This window comes from Choloepus didactylus, chromosome 1 (assembly GCF_015220235.1).
Source record: "Choloepus didactylus isolate mChoDid1 chromosome 1, mChoDid1.pri, whole genome shotgun sequence".
NCBI lineage: Eukaryota > Metazoa > Chordata > Mammalia > Pilosa > Megalonychidae > Choloepus > Choloepus didactylus.
This window is the reverse complement of record NC_051307.1, coordinates 118,107-136,274: the sequence shown is the minus strand read 5'-3', so window position 1 is coordinate 136,274 and position 18,168 is coordinate 118,107. Positions and strand designations below refer to the sequence as shown.

The 18,168-nt window shown below is 54.2% G+C and overlaps 1 protein-coding gene across 4 annotated transcripts; it reads left to right on the top strand.

The window, feature by feature from the left end:
• Positions 1–295: 295 nt before the first annotated feature.
• C1H21orf58 (chromosome 1 C21orf58 homolog) lies at positions 296–15,391 on the top strand. Of its 4 annotated transcripts, none has more exons than XM_037829925.1 (8): positions 296–430; positions 997–1,057; positions 2,597–2,670; positions 3,467–3,628; positions 6,808–6,919; positions 14,053–14,189; positions 14,450–14,696; positions 14,875–15,109. In XM_037829925.1, exons 1-8 carry the CDS (start codon positions 371–373, stop codon positions 14,973–14,975), a joined length of 954 nt encoding a protein of 317 aa, XP_037685853.1. In that variant the 5' UTR covers positions 296–370; the 3' UTR covers positions 14,976–15,109. The 4 variants fall into 4 exon arrangements, with proteins under 4 accessions (XP_037685853.1, XP_037685866.1, XP_037685874.1 ...); XM_037829938.1 differs by having other exon boundaries at positions 14,533–14,696; positions 14,875–15,061; XM_037829946.1 differs by having other exon boundaries at positions 297–430; positions 14,542–14,696; positions 14,875–15,061.
• Positions 15,392–18,168: the final 2,777 nt, after the last annotated feature.

Here is an 18,168-nt window from a genome sequence, read left to right as displayed (position 1 = left end):
GACCCGGGGGGCGGGAGGGGCGCGGAGACCCGGGCCTGGCGCAGCAGGAGCCCGGGGCGGGGGGCGGGAAGCGGGGCCGGCACCGGTCCTGAGGAGGCACCGCGCCCCCGCCCGGCCTTCTGGGCCCGGGACCCCGACCCTGGCCGGGGCGGCGGCGCGGAGGGGTCCGTGTCCTCCCGAGCCCGCGCCCCTGCGCGCACGTCCCTGCGCGGCCCGGTCGGGGCTCCCACGGCCGCGGGCTGGGCCTGGTCGCCGGGGCAGCTGCTGCCGGGAGCCGCCCGCCACGCCCGGGGACGGTGTTTGCGGGCAGCACCCGCCTGGCAACCGCCGCGCGCTCCCCGGGGCCTCGGAGGGCTGCCCCAGTCCGGCCATGGCGGGCGCGGCGGCGGAGGAGCAGGTGACCCGCCTGGCGCTGAGGCTCCTGGAGCAGGTGGGTCCGGCCGCGGGGGCGCCGCGGGGGCGCAGCTGGGCGCACCGGGAGGACCCCTCCCGCGTCCCGGGGCCCCGCGGGTCCATCGGGGTGTCCCCGTCGGGGCAGGGTCGCTCCGCGGTCTGCAGACAGGCCGCGCTGGGACCTGGGCAGGACGCGGGCCTGGCTCATCGCGCCCCCCGAGGGGCTGGGCTGTCTCCAAGGGGCCGGGCGGGTCAGGAGGTCGCTGGCCGGACACACAGCTCGCCTAGGGTCAAGCCCTCCGTTGGCCTGGAGACGGTCGCCTCTCTCAGGGCTGCCTGCAGGAGGCGGAGCAGAGAGTCCTCCTCAGACTTAACTAACCGTGACAAATACAGCACCTGCAGCCTTTTCCCTGCAGCCTTGGTGCTTCTGCCTGGGGCCCAGCTGGCCCCGCGGAACCCTCTTGGTTGTTCCTGCAGCGCACGGGGTGGGGGCAGCGTGGGACGGGCCAGGCGGAGGCAGGCCAGGGGCAGGACAGGCTCGCGTCCACAATCAGTCGGTGACCGGAGCCCACCATGACCCAGCACGGTCTCTTCCCTGTGCAGAAACTGGAGCAAGAGCGTGAGAACGTGGAAGGGGGTGCAGAAGGCCCACACCTGGTGTCAGGTAAGGAGAGCTCCAGGCTGCGTAGCCGGCGCAGGCGGGCACGAGACCGCACGTTCCGAGGGGAGGCTGGGGCAGCCCGCCCACCCGGGGGCCTTCACCTCCAGTAAAATTGTCCTGAGTCAGCTTCCTTTGCATTCCAAGTGAAAAGCTTTTGTTGCATTTTAAAACACATACACCCACATGCACACAGACAGACAAATACACACAAGGGACACAGGTACATCCACGCAGCAACACACACACACACATACACACACACACACCTGGGGTGGGGCTGGGCAACCCCAGGGAGGTGTTAGAGCGCACTGTGGCAGTGCCGGAATGTACCTGCGAAGGTCCCAGGTCTCGGGGCGCGGGCGCTGGCTTTCCTGAGGCAGCAGCCCACCACCAGGTTTGGGGCCCAGGTGCAGAGCCAGGAGGGGCCAGAGCCAGGCCTGGGGCTGGCCAGATGCCATCCAGAGCCTTCCCTTGTGTGTAAACCCCTCCCTGGAAAGGTACGGACGCCAGGATGCCACAGATCTCAGTCCTCAGACTGGTGGGCTGTGCTGTGTCTCGGGGGGCTCCAGCAGGCAGGAGGCCGCCTCCCAGCACGTTCCTCGTCCTGCTGAACCTGGCGAGGGCCTCCTGCTGCTGCTGTCGTCCTTGGGACCTGTTCCGGTTTGCTAATGCTGCCGGAATGCAAAACACCAGAAACAGACTGGCCTTTACAAAAGGGGCTTTATTTGGTTACACAGTTACAGTCTTAAGGCCATAAAGTGTCCATCAACAAGGGGTACCTTCACTGGAGAAAGGCCATTGGCATCCAGAAAACCTCTGTTAGCTGGGAAGGCACGTGGCTGGCATCTGCTTGCCCCCAGGTTGTGTTTCAAAATGGTGTTCTCCAAAATGTCTACATCAGCTTCCCCAGCCGTCTTCAAAATGTCTGTCTCAGCTTCAGCTCTCTATGAGCTCTTTCTGTCTGAGCTTATATAGGGCTCCAGTAAACCAAAGAAGGCCCAGGCTGAATGGGCAGGGCCACACCTCCATGGAAACCATCCAATCAGAGTTATCACCCACAGCTGGGTGGGTCACATCTCCAAGGACACTGAACCAATAAGTTCCAACCCAATCCACACTAATATGTCTGCCCCCACAAGAATGCATTAAAGAATATGGCTTTTTCTGGGGGACATAAGTATACAAACCGGCACAGGACCTGAGTTGCTTTCTGCAGGGGCATTGCCGGAGCAGTGGGTTGCTTAGCCCTGGGCTGGCATCAGCACTATGTGACTTCAGCTCCTTTCCAGGAGTGAGAAGTTCCTCCAGATGGATCCCAATCTAAAGACCAAGTTCCCCAGATTGCCCCCGGTGCCCACATGACCCTGCATAGAGGTGGCCCTGAGCTCTGGGCACCCAAACACTGGCCCCTCCTGCTTGGGCCACCTGGACAGGACAGGTGGGTCCCAGGACAGGTGGGGCCAGGTGTAGCGACCAGGCCTCCAGCGGCAGAGCTGCCAGCCCGGCCGAGGGCCTCACGGGGCAGCGTGTGCTTCCTTCCAGGCGACGCAGACGGGGCTGACGAGGCACTGCAGAGCGCCCTGCAAAGAAGGAGGGTCCTTCTGCAGAGACTCTGGGTGAGCCCCCCGTTCCCGGCCCGGTTGTAGGTGCTCGCCGTGGCCGGCCGGACCACAGGGGCCTGGGCTCCTGGACTCAGTCCTGGGTCTCTAGCGTCTGCAGCTTATTGGGGGGTAACTGACGAATCTGGGTGGCGAGAGAGACCGTGCACCGGGCATAGAGCTTCCTGGAGGCAGTGACTTGTGCACGCTTTGGCTGCACGTTGAGTTCGGGCAGATTCCTGCAGGGAACCAGGGGCTTCATCCAGATTAAATTCCCCTCAGCAGCAAGGAATGATCACTGGCAGCAATGCGGTTGAGTCTAGACAGACAGCTGTGACTAAAAGTGTCTGCTGGAGGAGAGCGCAAGCCGCTTTCCTAGTGAGCAAATCTGTGTAGTGAAGTGAACAATGAAACAAACTTGAAAGGGCAGAAAAAGAACAAGCAGAAACTAGTTCAAATTACTGGTAAGTTTAAAAATAAGTGACGCTCTCACGTGTGCAGCACACAAAGGGGCTCGGTGCCCCACTTTTCCCAGCCAGTTCTAGTTCCAAGGATCCTGGCTCCCACGCAGGCCGGGGATCCAGGGACACCTCCTGGGGGTCCCGTGCCCGCGCCCCAGGCTCCACCTGCACACGGGCCGAGAGGAAGCCACCCTGGCGGCCCTTAGGGCCTCTCCCACCGCATTGGACCAGGGCTGCAGCAGCTGCGGGCCAGAGCCCAGGCCGGTCTCCTCCTGGAACGGGGCCCACCCTCCCGCCCGGGGCTTGGGGCCTCCCTCCCAAGGGTGCCCGCAGGCTCAGCCCTGGTGTTGCAGGAGCAGCACCTCCTGGACGAGCTGTCCCACACCCACGCCTGGAGAGGGGCGAGCAGAGGTGCCCACGGGCCGGCGCTGCCCCTGGAAGTTCCTCCCGTGAGCATCCACCCGGCCGTGCCCCCGCCGCTGAGCCCGGAGCCCCCCAGAATCATCCAGCACTCGGTAAGTCTCCCCCATGTGGGAACACGAAGACAGCAGTGCCTGGGGGTGGGGGTGCAGAGCTGACTGCAGGCTCAAATCCCAGCCGCCGCCTCGATGTCACAGAGGAGTCAGGACGGCTATGGACCCACAGAGCCACGTTGCACCAACAGAGATGCAAGTGGACCCTCCTAGACCCTTGTCACCTCAGGGCAGGCCTCACCTGCCTTATGACCTGCCTGAAAACGGGGTGTGTCTGTGAAAGGCCTGGGTGACCATGCTGGCCACGTGCGGGCACAGCCGGGTCCGCGCTCCAGCCTGGGGTCCTGGCTCCCCCGGCTCTTGGCACCAGGAGTAGGTGCGTAGGGGAAGCCAGCCTCGGGGGGTCCCCGAATTGCGGGAAGAAGGTGTCAGCACTTTCCCAAGCTTCGTAATGACCAGGCCATCCTCAAGACCAGCTTCCAAGAGCAGGGCTAAGAAAGGTAGAAGAGTGTCCAACCGTGAGAGCGTTCTGGGTTGGGAGCAACAGAAAACAACTCGGGCTTTCTCAAGTGAACGGGACATGTCAGAGGGCAGCTGGGTGCCTGGAGCTGGGCAAAGCCAGGGGGCCTGGCACGTCGGGCCTCGTGAGATGTTCCACGTGGCTCGAGTGCCAGGGGAGGCAGGGATGCAGCGGGCAGGATGCAGAGAGCCCGAGTCAGGGTTTTGGAGCTGAACGAGGAAAGAATCTGAGATGCCTTGTTGGGCAGTGTTTGGATGTTTGCCTGGCAGTGCCTCTCAGCAGGAGCCCTTCCTGAGGCTGCAGCCTGAGGGACCGCCGGCAGGGGCAGTTCCCAGGGGGGACAGGATGGGGGCGGGGGACCTTACAAGTCTAGGCAATGTCACGGAGCCAGCATGGCAGGGAGCGTCTGGGGCAGAAGCAGCTTGGGGTCCTACTACTACAGGCTTTGACCTTATCTGTTTGGCAGATACTGTGCACGGTTTTGCAAAACAAGCTAAAATTGTTTATGTGCACTTTTTTTTTCCTTTTGGTAAGGAGAGATTTTATTTGAAAGGGTTTATTGTAAAGGGGGAAGGGACCATTATGACAGAGAGAGGGGACTACTGAAAATTGGAGAATGCTCTCACCTTAAGATCTGCAAGCGTCTCATTTGGGCCATTCTCTAAAGCAATTAGATGTGTAAAAATTTGAGTTTGACACTGGTGGGCTTTTTGGGCTAATGGTCCCAGGCTGCTGTGAGGAAGTCAACACCCCAGGGCCAGTACATGGGGTCTTTGGCTCATTTATATAATCAGGGCCAAGTTGAGAAGGTTCTGGACTAGGTGGCCGGGGAGCTCAAGGGTGCCCGACAGGCTGGGTCTCTGACAAGGAGGGCCTTGTCCCTTGGGAGGGACTCTGGCAGCACCTGGAAGATGGAATAGAGTGGAAGGGGCCCCCTCAGAGGGGTCTGTGTGGACGGAGCCCTGGGAGCCTCCTCTGCCCACGGGCCATGTGCTGTCCCGGCTGCAGGCACCCCCAGGCTGCACGCTGGTCTGCGACACCTGGAACCTCCTGGGGCTTCCTTCTCGTCCTCGCAGGCACGGTGGAGGGGTGAGGTGGGGTGGGCTAAGGTGTCGCAAACAGGTCTACACGTAGGCAGTGACACAAAGGGGATGAGCAGGACCTGTGGTTGCTAAGACGATTTCCCAGCTGCTGGGTTCGGACACGGGGCAGGCAGTAAGGCGCGGCCACGGCCGCCTCAGTCTGGCCAGGGGTCGACAGACTCGGCTGCGGGCCACGGCTGACCGCCACCTGTTTTTGTGCAAGCTTCAAGCTAAGAATGGTCTTACATTTTTAAGTGCTTTGGGGGTTACAGATAAATTGATGGATGGTGGGTGGGTGGGTGGACTGGAGGATGGATGGATGGACATAAGGATGGATGGATGGAAGGAAGGATGGATGGATGGAAAGATGGATGGAAGGATGGATGGATGGATGGATGGACGGATGGATGGATGGAAGGATGGATGGATGGATGGAATGAAGGATGGATGGAAGGAAGGATGGATGGATGGAAGGATGGATGGATGGAAGGAAGGATGGAGGGATGGATGGATGGAAGGAAGGATGGATGGATGGAAGGATGGAAGGAAGGATGGAAGGAAGGAAGGATGGATGGATGGAAGGATGGATGGATGGAAGGATGGAAGGAAGGAAGTATGGATGGAAGGAAGGATAGATGGATGGAAGGATGGATGGATGGATGGAAGGATGGAAGGAAGGAAGGATGGATGGAAGGAAGGATGGATGGATGGAAGGATGGAAGGAAGGAAGGATGGAAGGATGGAAGGAAGGAAGGATGGAAGGAAGAATGGAAGGATGGATGGATGGAAGGATAGATGGATGGAAGGATGGAAGGAAGGAAGGATGGAAGGAAGGAAGGATGGAAGGATGGAAGGAAGGAAGAATGGAAGGAAGAATGGAAGGATGGATGGATGGAAGGATGGATGGATGGAAGGATGGATGGAAGGATGGATGGAAGGAAGGATGAATGGAAGGAAGGATGGATGGATGGAAGGAAGGATGGATGTATGGATGGAAGGATGGATGGATGGAAGGATGGATGGAAGGAAGGATGGATGGAAGGATGGATGGAAGGATGGAAGGGAGGAAGGATGGAAGGAAGGATGGATGGATGGAAGGAAGGATGGAAGGAAGGATGGATGGATGGAAGGATGGATGGATAGAAGGATGGAAGGAAGGAAGGATGGATGGAAGGAAGGAAGGATGGAAGGATGGATGGATGGAAGGATGGATGGATGGAAGGATGGAAGGAAGGAAGGATGGATGGATGGATGGATGGATGGAAGGATGGATGGAAGGAAGGATGGAAGGATGGATGGATGGAAGGATGGAAGGAAGGATGGATGGAAGGAAGGATGGAAGGATGGATGGATGGAAGGATGGAAGGAAGGAAGGATGGAAGGAAGGAAGGATGGAAGGATGGATGGAAGGATGGATGGATGGATGGATGGAAGGATGGATGGATGAATTTAAAGGGTTAATGGGAGAGGAGGAGATGGTGGATTGGCAGATGGGTCATTGGATGGGTAGGTGGGTGGATGGTTGGGTGGATGGGAGGATGAGCAGGAGGGTGGGTGGATATTCTAGAACACTCTCTCCAATGATGGAGTCAGGTAGTCAGTCATCTGATGCATCCCAGGTCCCCCAGCCACCTGCCACCATCATTCAGCAGCTACCTCAGCAGCCGCTCATCACACAGATCCCTCCTCCTCAAGTTGTCCCCTCTCACCGATCAGGAAGCATTAAGGAAGGTAAGTGTTCCATATTCATATACATTACGAAGAGTTTATGAAATTCTCTACTGAAAGGAAATATATTTTTGTAAGCAGGACAGTCATTTAGGGTCAGCTTTTGGCTACTGAACTGAAGCTACGTACCTACCAACGTGAAAATAACTTTAAATTTAATAAATTATTGTATTTATAAGGGTATCTTTGAGGGAGAAAAGAAACCAAGAAGTAGAAGAAAGAGTGCTGGACTAGGAGGCAAATGAATTGGGCTCTAAAACCAACTCCACCCCTTATTAGCTATTCAAAAACTTTGGTTACATTGCTTCTTCTTTTTGAATACATTTTAAATATTTTATTTTAAAAGCAGTTTTATTGAGGAATGTGACACAGAATAAGCTGCACATATTTAAAGTGTACAGTTTGCTGTTTTTACCTATGTATATATCTGTGAAACCATCATTACGACCAAGATAGTGAACATATTTGCTTTTCTGCGAATGTCTTTATTTGCTTTTGTTCTTAATCAATAGCTTTGCTATTGAAATCTAGACTAACAGTTATTTCCTCTCAACACTTTCTAGATAGTATTCTTCTGTTTCCGAACTCCTTTGTTGTGGCTGAGAAATCTGAAATCCTGCCTGCAGTTCCCGTCCAGATAATCTGTGCATTCTTTCTATTTCTAAGGTCTTCTCTTGGTTTAGATGTTTTAAATTTTCAAAAATATGCCAAGGTACAGATTTCTTTTTATTTATCCTGATTTGGAAACAATATGCTTCCAGTATCTGTGAGGTTACGTTTCATTAATTCTGGAAAATATGCAGCATTATCCCTTTAAATATTTCCTGTCCTCCATTCTGTCCTCTGGGGATCCAGCGTCAGTCCCTCTGTTTTTACACTCCAAGTCACCTAACCTTATTTTCATATTTTCCATTCTTTTTTCTCTCTGATGTAGTCTATATAAATTCTTATATTTCCCAGCTCACTCATTCTCTCTTCAACTATATCTCATTTACTGTCCTTTCCATCCACTGAACTTTAAAAATATCAGCAGCTAAATGTTTATTTCTAGAAGCCCCATTTTAAAGTTTCCCTATTTATTCTGACTGCTTCAATCTTTAAATTGCATTTAATGCTAGCCTTCTGGTGTCATGCAGACCCTGGAAGTGATCCTAAAGGCTCCTAAATTAATCCCATCTGCAAAGTCCCTTTTGCCATGTAATGCAGCTTGTTCACAGTTTCCAGGGATTAGCTTGCAGACACACTTGGGGCCATCATTCAGCTGACCACATCGTTCCACTGTAATACACTCCCAGATTCTTTCATGGCTGGGCATTTGGGTCCTTTCCTTTTGGGGCCACTTTGAGCAGTGCTGCTGTGAACAAGGTCTTTTTCTTGTCTTTTGGCAAATGTACCTGCACAGGTCGGTGGGCATGTGCCTAGGAGTGAAATTGCGAGGTCAGGAAATCCTGCCAAATGCTTTTCCAAAATGGTTGTGCCCTTTTACACTCCACAGAAGTGTTTGCCAACACTTGGTATTTTCTGATATCTTCATTTTAGCCAGTCTGGTGAGCATGTCATGGGATCATGTTTGGGTTTTAATTTGCATTTCATCTTTTCGTGTATATTACTGGCCATTTGAAGTGAAGTGCCATTCAAGTATTTTGCCCATTTTTCTTTTAGTTGTCTGCTTCTCTTATATATTTGTAGGGATTTGTTCTAGTTTTCTAGTGCTGCTGGGATGCAAAACACCAGAAATGGATTGGCTTTTATAAAGGGGGTTTATTTGGTTACAAAGTTACAGTCTTAAGGCCATAAAGTGTCTAAGGTAACACATCAGCAATCAGGTACCTTCACTGGAGGATGGCCAATGGTGTCCGGAAAACCTCTGTTACCTGGTGTGCCAGTTTGAGTGTATTGTGTCCCCCAAATGCCATTATCTTTGTGGTCTTGTGTGGGGCAGAAGTTTTGGTGCTGGTTGGATTTGCTTGGAATGTGCCCCACCCAGCTGTGGGAGATGATTCTGATGAGATGTTCCCATGGAGGCGTGGCCCCGCCCATTTGGGGTGGGCCTTGATCGGTAGAGCTATATAAATGAGCTGACTCAAAGAGGAAAGAGAGTGCAGCTGGGAGTGATGTTTTGAAGAGAAGCAAGCTTGCTAGAAAGGAACGTCCTGGGAGAAAGCCGTTTTGAGGCCGGAGCTTTGGAGCAGATGCCAGCTGCCTTCCTAGCTAGCAGAGGTTTTCTGGACTCCATTGGCCATCCTCCGGTGAAAGTACCCGATTGTTGATGTGTTACCTTGGATGCTTTGTGGCCTTAAGACTGTAACTGTGTAGTGAAATAAACCCCCGTTTTATAAAAGCCTATCCATCTCTGGTGTTTTGCATTCTGCAGCATTAGCAAACTAGGACAGATTTTGGTACCAGGAGTGGGGTGCTTTTGCTGCTGAGTTTGCAAATACCAAACATATTGGAATGGCTTTTTAAATGGATAAGGGGGAGTTTCTGGAAGAGTTGTGAGGAGCTTGATAGAAAAGGCCAAAACTGCTTTAAAGAGACTGTTTGTGGAAATATGGACTCTAAAGATACTTCTGATGAGGACTTGAGCAGAAATGATGAATGTGTTGTTGCAAACTGAAAGAAAGGTGATTCTTGTTTTAAAGTGGCACAGAATTTAGCAAAATTGAGTCCTGGTGTCAGATGGAAGGAAGAATCTGGAAGCAACAACCTGGAATACTTAGCTGAGGAGATCTCCAGACTATGTGTGGAGGACGTATCCTGGCTTCTCCTTGCAGCTTATAGTAAAATGCGAGCGGAGAGAGATAAACTTAGAACTGAACTCTTGGGTTCAAAGAGGCCAGAGTCTGATGACTTGGAAAATTGCGAGCTTCCAGGGAGTGGAATCCCAGAGGCTACAGCCCAATGTGAGGATGGAACCAAACATGGAACCCAGCCGCCATTTCAGTACAGGCCAAGATTGGAAAGGGAGTTAAGCAGAAAGGATTTGTGGAAGGTCCTGTTGTCTGATGGCTTTGACCCCTGCGTGCTTCATGCAAAACCAACAGAATTTTTGCGAGATCTTTATAGACAGAGCCATTGCCAGTCTGGACTGGAGGAGACAGACAAGGAAAAAATTAAAGGAAAAATTTCTTCAAAGACAGAGCCATGGAGGTTGAGGTCTGGAGTCAGGAGGTCTCGGGCTGGGAGAGCGGAGCAGCCCACATGCATGGAAAGGGTGAGTTTGCCCTGGAGGTCGAGGGCGGGCTTTCCGCCTCGAGGCTCTGGAAGAGTTTTGCCACCTCAGGTCCCAAAGAGGGTAGAGCACATTTCCAGGGAATTGAGGAGAGCCTGGCTGCCACCACACTGTTCTGAAGGGGTTGAGCGTGTGCCCCGGAGATGGAAGGGAATCCGGGAGCTGCCCCGAGGTTTGAGGAGGGTGGAGCCGAGAAGGTGGTCTCCCCAATGTGTGGAAGTGTTGGAGCACTCACCCAAGCGTTTGGAGAGGAAAGGGCTGCCGAAAAGGCCCTTAGGATGGGTTAGACTCCCGCTCTCTCAAGCCCCAAGAATGCAACATTGTTCTGTAAATGACTCTCAGACTCTGAAATCTAATGGAGTTTGTCCTGCAGGTTTTAGGAACTGTTTTGGTCCTGTTAACCCTGTTTTCCTTACTCTTTCTCCTTATGGCAATGGAAATGTTTATCCTATGAATGTCTCTCCTTTGTATATTGGGAGCACATAACTTGTTCTAAGTCCACAGATCCAAGCTAAAGGAAAAGTATGCCTTAGGACTGACCACGCCTATAATTGATTTTGATGGGATTTTGTACTTAACTTTTGTTACTGAAATGATTTGAGTTTTTGTGGTATTGTGATGGAATGAATGTATTTGGAAAGATAATGTCATTTTGGGTTCCAGGGGGTGGAATGTGCCGGTTTGAGTGTATTGTGTCCCCCAAATGCCATTATCTTTGTGGTCTTGTGTGGGGCAGAAGTTTTGGTGCTGGTTGGATTTGCTTGGAATGTGCCCCACCCAGCTGTGGGAGATGATTCTGATGAGATGTTCCCATGGAGGCGTGGCCCCGCCCATTTGGGGTGGGCCTTGATCGGTAGAGCTATATAAATGAGCTGACTCAAAGAGGAAAGAGAGTGCAGCTGGGAGTGATGTTTTGAAGAGAAGCAAGCTTGCTAGAAAGGAACGTCCTGGGAGAAAGCCGTTTTGAGGCCGGAGCTTTGGAGCAGATGCCAGCTGCCTTCCTAGCTGGCAGAGGTTTTCTGGACTCCATTGGCCATCCTCCGGTGAAAGTACCCGATTGTTGATGTGTTACCTTGGATGCTTTGTGGCCTTAAGACTGTAACTGTGTAGTGAAATAAACCCCCGTTTTATAAAAGCCTATCCATCTCTGGTGTTTTGCATTCTGCAGCATTAGCAAACTAGGACACCTGGGAAGGCATGTGGCTGGTGTCTGCTCCAGAGTTCTGGTTTCAAAATGGCTTTCACCCAGGATGTTCCTCTCTAGGCTGCAGCTTCTCTCCAGAATGTCACTCTTAGTTGCTCTTGGGGTGTTTTTCCTCTCTTAGCTTCTCCGGAGCAAAAGTCTGGTTTCAACGGCCGTCTCCAAAATGTCTCTGTAAGCTGAAGCTCCTCTCTCAGTTCCAGTGCCCTCTTCAGAGTATCCCTCTTGGCTGTAGCAAGCTTGCTCCTTCTGTCTGAGCTTATATAGTGCTCCAGTAATTTAATTCAGACCCACCCTGAATGGGTGGGGCAACACCCCCATGGAAACTATCCAACCAGAGGCCTTGTCCACAGATGATTGAAGCACATCTCCTTGGAAACACCCAAAGGATTCCAAAATCTAATCAACACTAATACGTCTGCCCACACAAGATTGCGTTTTGGGGGACATAATACATTCAAACCGGCATAGGATTCTTCATATATTCTAAATGTGAGTCCTTTTCTGATCTAGGTATTGCAGATATCATGTCCCATTTTGTAGTTTGCCCTTTCACTCTCTTCGTGGTGTCTTTGGATGAACAGAATTCTTAATTTTAGTAAAGTCCAATTTTTCAGGTTTTTTCTTTGTGGCTAGTGTTTTCTGTATCCTTCTTAAGAAATTTTTACTCACACAAGGGCATGATGATGTTCTACGTTTTCTTCCACCAGCTTTGTTTGCTGTCACAGTTAGGGTTATGGTCCATCTGGATTAGATTTCTGTGTGTGCTGAGAGGTGGGGTCAGCACTAACTTCTCTCTGCTATGGATGTCAGTTTGACCCCGTAGCGTATTGAAAAGACTATTACCTTCATAAGTCAGGTGACAAATACGCACGGCTCTCCATTCCACTTCTTGCTCTACTTGCGCCATCTTTTCATCCTTGACTTCACTCTGCATGAATCCTGTGGCCCGACTTGGGAACGCTCCCCTCGAGGCGGACGGGGACATCCAGCCCCACCACCCCTGGGTCTCTTCTGGGGTCTTTGCCCCAAGTGGACAGTCGGACTCAGCTTCTCCGCCGTCTTGCTCTTCAGGGACTGATGACCCCATGGCTGTCTTGCTCTAGGGACCTGCTGGCCGTCCCGCCCGCCCTCCCACCTGTCCCTGCAGCTGCCTATCCTGGAGCCCATCCGAGCCCCCCTCCCCTCAACACGCCACTCCGGGCTTGGTTCACCTGTGCTTGTTGGGGAGGGTGGTCCTGGGAGAGGTGGACAAGGCCTCAAAGACTACTTTCCAGACTTTAGTTGCTGGTGGAAAGTACCAAAGCTTTCCGATCATATTAGCAAAAATTAGAATGTTCCATAGTACCCAGGTGCGGTCGCAGTTGATTCGTCTGGGGGAGGGTGGCGGCCGGTTGCTAAATCCTAGGCTCCCAGGATTGCTCCGAGGGTACCGGCGGCGGGGGCTCTTTCCCGGAGGCGAGGGCGAGGCGGGGGACTTGGCCAGGTCCCCGGCGGGAGGCGTGCAAGTATGGAGGGCGGCGAGAAAGGAACAGGCGGGACACGTTTCTTTTAGGATGATGAAAACCAAGAGAGAGCTTTATTAGGGGAGAGTACAAGTTTATATCGGGCGGTTTAGAGGGCGGGGTAGCTGTAAGGGTTAAAGGCTTGGATTGGTTCTGAGAGGGCGCGGAGGTTGATTGAAAAGGGGCGAGAGTTGCTTCCGTAACGGTGTCCGGCAACAATGTATGCGCACCGGTGGTGATGGGAGTTGCGCTGGCAACGGGGAGTGTCCGGGCAAGATAAGGGGGTGGGGAAAAGGCGGTTCCCTCCGGCAAGCCTCTCCTAACATTTGGTATATTTTGGGTGAGGAAATGGGGCCTGCCTCCGGCCTCACTTTCCCAGGCCCGGGGGGCTGTAGAGGGCGCACTCACCCGTACCCACTACCCTCCCCAGGGGTGGATCCGGTCCCCCAGCCCAGGCCCGCCAAGTTAAGGCACGTAATCAGTGTCCCGCACCCAGGGTTGGTGAGTGTCTGGGTTTCCTGGGGCTGCTGTAACAAATTACTGCAAATTGGGTGGCTTCAAGCAACAGAGATTTATTCCCTCATAGTTCTGGAGCCACAAGTCGGAAACCAAGGTGTCCACAGGGCCATGCTACCTTTGAAGGCTCTGGACAAGAATGTGTTCTGCCCTCTCCCAGCTCCTGGTGTCATCCCCCTCCCAGAGCTCCTGGTGCCCCCCAGCTCCCGGTGGCCTCCCTCAGCTCCTGGTAACCCCCCCAGCTCCTGGTGCCCTCACCACCCCAGCCCTAGAACTTCACCTTCCTTGTCTGGTGCTGCTTTACTCCAGCCTCTGTCCCTCTGCCTCCCGCTGTAAGGCCGCTTGTCATGGACTTGGGGCCCACCGAGATGATTGAGGGCAGCTGCACTGACCCTTTTCCAAGTGTGCCACGGTCACAGCTCTCGGGCTCCAGGAATGGAATCTCTTCCAGAACCACCGGGCAACCCCGAGGCGAGAGTTTGAGGAATTGGCTTGTGTGGGTTGGGAGCAGGAATGCAGATTGTAGCAGACACTGGGGCGGCCAGTTGGGCCCTTGGGCCTAGAAGTTTCACACCTGGAGTGGGGTTAGGACGGGCAGGGGCTGCTCTCTGCCGCGCCACCTCCTGCATCTGTTTGAGTCAAGCGCAGCCTGGGCCCAGCTGCCCTGCCTCTCTCCTCGCAGACATGGTGGAGATGATGCTGATGCAGAACGCACAGATGCACCAGGTCATCCTGCAGAACATGATGCTCAGGGCGCTGCCCACGGCTGTGCTCCCCGGCCCGGGGCCCCCGGCCTCCTCCCTGCACCCCAGCCTGCAGGTAGGCGCACTCCCGGGGAGCACCCTCGTTCGCAGAGAGGGCCCTGGGGTGGTTTTCTTCTGGAAACGGCTGTACCTGGCTACCTGCGTGCAGCGTTTCTGGCTCCCAGGCGGCCCGCCTGTGAAGGGGGCCCTCTCAGACCCGGGGCCGAGAACCGGCGCGGGCAGTCAGGGCAAAAGGGCCGGCGGCCACGTCCCCTTCCCCGCTCCCGGGGAGCCCCGGCCTCGCTGCCCTCTCTGCCCATCTGGCCCCCTCCCCAGGAAGGAGGCGGGCGGAAAGGGGGGCGCGCCTGCGGAGCAGGGGGCCCGGGCGCCCTCCTGACGCGGGGCACTGCTGTGCCGAGGACCCGCAGTGGGCGCCGGTGCTGCCGCGAGCCGAGAAGCGGAGGGCGCCCTCCGTGCACCACCACCACCACTACGCGCCCGCGGCCGCGCCCGGGAGCCCCGTGGGCTACGCCGCCTTCCAGCCCGCCGTGCGCCACGTGGCCGCCCTGGGCGCCCGCAGCGAGTGAGTGGGGCCCGGCCGCGCAGGAGGGGGCCCGCGGCCCTGGGCCAGGGGCGAGCAGGGCGGGACCCCTACACCCCCCGGGGGCCGCCCCGGCTGGCAGGGCCTCTGTCGGGCCAGGGGCTGGCGGGGACGTCCCCTCGCTCAGCGAAGGCGCCGCACACCCCGTCCTTTCCCGTAGGGCCCCGCTGGACGGCGTCCTCCCCGCACAGCCCCTGGGGGTGTGAACCCCACTCAGCCTGGTCAGCAGCTGGGGCTTCCCTCCGCGACCACCCGCCGTGAGTGCAAAAGCCTTGGCGAGTCCCAGAGGCCGGGCTTGGAAGGCCCCACGAAACACTGTTTCATCAGGAAAGAATTGAAGAAATATATGCCTCGGAGGACACAATGCAAAAAATCTGTACACTTAGTTGGCCCCACGAAAATTTAAACCTCTCCACTGGGGAACCACACCGTGAACAAAATCAAAAGACGAAGCATCAGCCGGGAGGGCATGTGCCCCAGTATCCGACCGGGTCTCCTTCTTCCGGGAAGAGGAAGCAGTGGTAGCAGAGCGACATACGTGTGGTGATCTCTTTTACTCACTGATTAGTAAAAATGTACTGATCAATATGGGCAGATCTACATGCTCACTTTCGTAACTTCTTTCCCCTGGAAATAAAAATAAGAAGCTAAACAGTGATCCTTCTCTTCAGTTTGTTCCTTCTGGTCATGTGTGTGTATGTGCATGTGTGTCACCCCCTTTATTTTTTATTTTTGTTTCACCCTCTTTTTTTTTTTGGTCATGTGTGTGTATGTGCATGTGTGTCACCCCCTTTATTTTTTATTTTTGTTTCACCCTCTTTTTTTTTTTGGTGGGATTATGTGCCCCTTCGGTTTTACATGATAAATGTTGTTTTAAGTAGTATTTTTAAGTTTTCGCTCATCTCGTTTGGGATGGACTTAGGTTTGAGGCTCAGCCCGCCGCGTCCCCCAGGCTTCCCAGCGACTGGACTGACGTGGTGCCCAGGGATGGGGTCTGCTGAGCAGCCTCCCTGCAGAGCCCTCTCTCCGCACACCCTCACATGCAACCCCAACTGCCCCCCTGTTGAGCACACGAACTAACGGTCTGATCTTGATTTCCTATCCCCACGTGGACTCTCCCTAACATGGCTTTTCTCTTTGGGTTTATTTCTCAACATTCTTAGTAGATTCAGGAGAGGGATGAGATTCAGCACAGGTGGCGCCGTCTTTGGATGTCCTGGACGAAGGGAACGCACTCCTGCTGCCAGGGCTGTCTGGGGCTGTGAGGGCCCGGATGGGAGCACCCCAGCCCAGAACAAGAACCAAGAATAGCCAAGTCGGTGCTGGAGCCGATGGAAAGGGAGGCGTGTTTGCCAACAGGAGGCTCAGGGCGTGAGGCGGAGCCGAGGAGGCCACAGGGGCAGAACGGGAGCCAAGACGCCCGCCGTCCGGCCTTGGGACGGGCAGCAGAACCGCATGCCAGGACAGGGGTTGCACTTCTGTTCAGCGGTGTCAGACGACACTGGGCGTATCCTTGGTTAAAATATGAGGATTGTTTTCGATTATAAATAAAAGGCCCCTCCAAATCAATAAGAAAAAGGAAAGCCAATAGATTCCTGGGCAGGAGACGCAGGCATCGGTCGTTTCACAGAAGAGGAGATGTGCATGGCCTCAGGACAGGGGTGCGTCCGGTGGGAGGTGAGACATGGGAATGCATCAGGGGCCCTGCTGCGCACTGCTTGGGGTCTGGAGGGCTGGGCCCCCCAACCAGCCCCCAGCACCTCAACTTAGGCCCATACCAGGACACACAGAGGCCCCTGGGGCTGGTCCCGACAGCAGATGCTGGAACCATCAGCGAGAGCAAGAGGTCCGCACGCTCCTAAAATCTGTGAGGATCCAGGAGTTTGTTTGGGTGGGCTACACCTATCGAATATACTGTTAGGAATTAAAACTGAGATCGATTTTAAATATTTCTATATAAAATATTGGCAAGTACATTACATGTTAACATAAACAATATATTTTTCATGAAAAAATAAATGTTTGCCAAACAGACGACTTAGAGAGCGGTGAGGCAGCCTTGCAGGTGTTTTGCAAACCTCGTTAATGTCTTTAGAAGCAGCTAGGTGCTCGGATTGCCTGCATGTGGGGGTTGCGGTATGTCGTTGGGTTGAAGCCTGTGAAGAGATCTGCCTCGCACAGCCCTGTGGTCGGAGAAGGGGGCTGCTCCAATCGCTCCCCAGGTCACATGGACATTCCTCTTTGATACACACCCAAACCCGACCAGTGGGGGTGCAGAGTCTAAAACTTTACGGATGAACTTTTTGTATCCAGTTACTGTAAAATCCTGCACTCTTAGCAGATCTTTTAACCCATTCATAAGTCATTTAGAAAATACTCAGGAACGATGCAGATTTTCCGAATGTTGAGTTTTTATTATATAATATAAATTCTCCTATATTTTTTCATGCCACCTTGACCATCTGAAAGGTCTTTAAGTCTGGGAAGCTGTCAGGTTCACTCAAATGTATACAAGTGTGCCAGTTTGAATGTATTGTGTCCCCCAAATGCCATTATCTTTGTGGTCTTGTGGGACAGACCTTTTGGTGCTGGTTAGATTTGCTTGGAATGTGCCCCACCCAGCTGTGGGTTGTGACTTCGGTGGGATACTCCCATGGAGGTGTGACCCCACCCATTCAGGGTGGGCCTTGATCAGTGGAGCCATATAAAACATGCTGACTCAAAGAGACTGAACGGAGTGCAGCTGTGAGTGACGTTTTGAAGAGGAGCAAGCTTGCCAGAGAGGAACATCCTGGGAGAAAGGCATTTTGAACCCAGAACTCTGGAGCAGATGCCAGCCACGTGCCTTCCCAGCTAACAGACGTTTTCCGGATGCCATTGGCCATACTCCAGTGAAGGTACCTGATTGCTGATGTGTTACCTTGGACACTTTATGGCCTTAAGACTGTAACTTCATAACCAAATAAACCCCCTTTTATAAAAGCCAATCCATCTCTGGTGTTTTGTATTCCGCAGCATTAGCAAACTAGAACAAGTTTCCCAAAATTCTAATTTTTGCCAAGGAGCCAGTCATCCAAGTTCAACCACAACACCCCCAGGTGGCTGAGCCCCTGGAGCCACGTGTAGCTGCAGGGGTGGGGGTAGCGGCCTCGGGTGCCTCTCCGTTGGGGGTGGGTGGCCTGCTGCCCCCTCACCATAACCGTGGCTTTGGCCCCACCCCTCTGGGGGTCCAGGCTCCAAGGCCGCAGGACTGTCCCCTGCAGGGATCCACACCCCAGGGCAAGGGTCAGGCCCTGCACTCCAGCCCCTCGTCAGCTGGTCCAAGCGCCCACAGGTCACGACTGTGCACAGAAGTCGGGGGTGCTGGCCGGCCAGGTCCTCCTGCGGCGCTCGGGTGGACGCTAGCACCAGGCCAGGGGAGAGGCGGCCCGTGCGCCATCTCCAGGGCATCCAG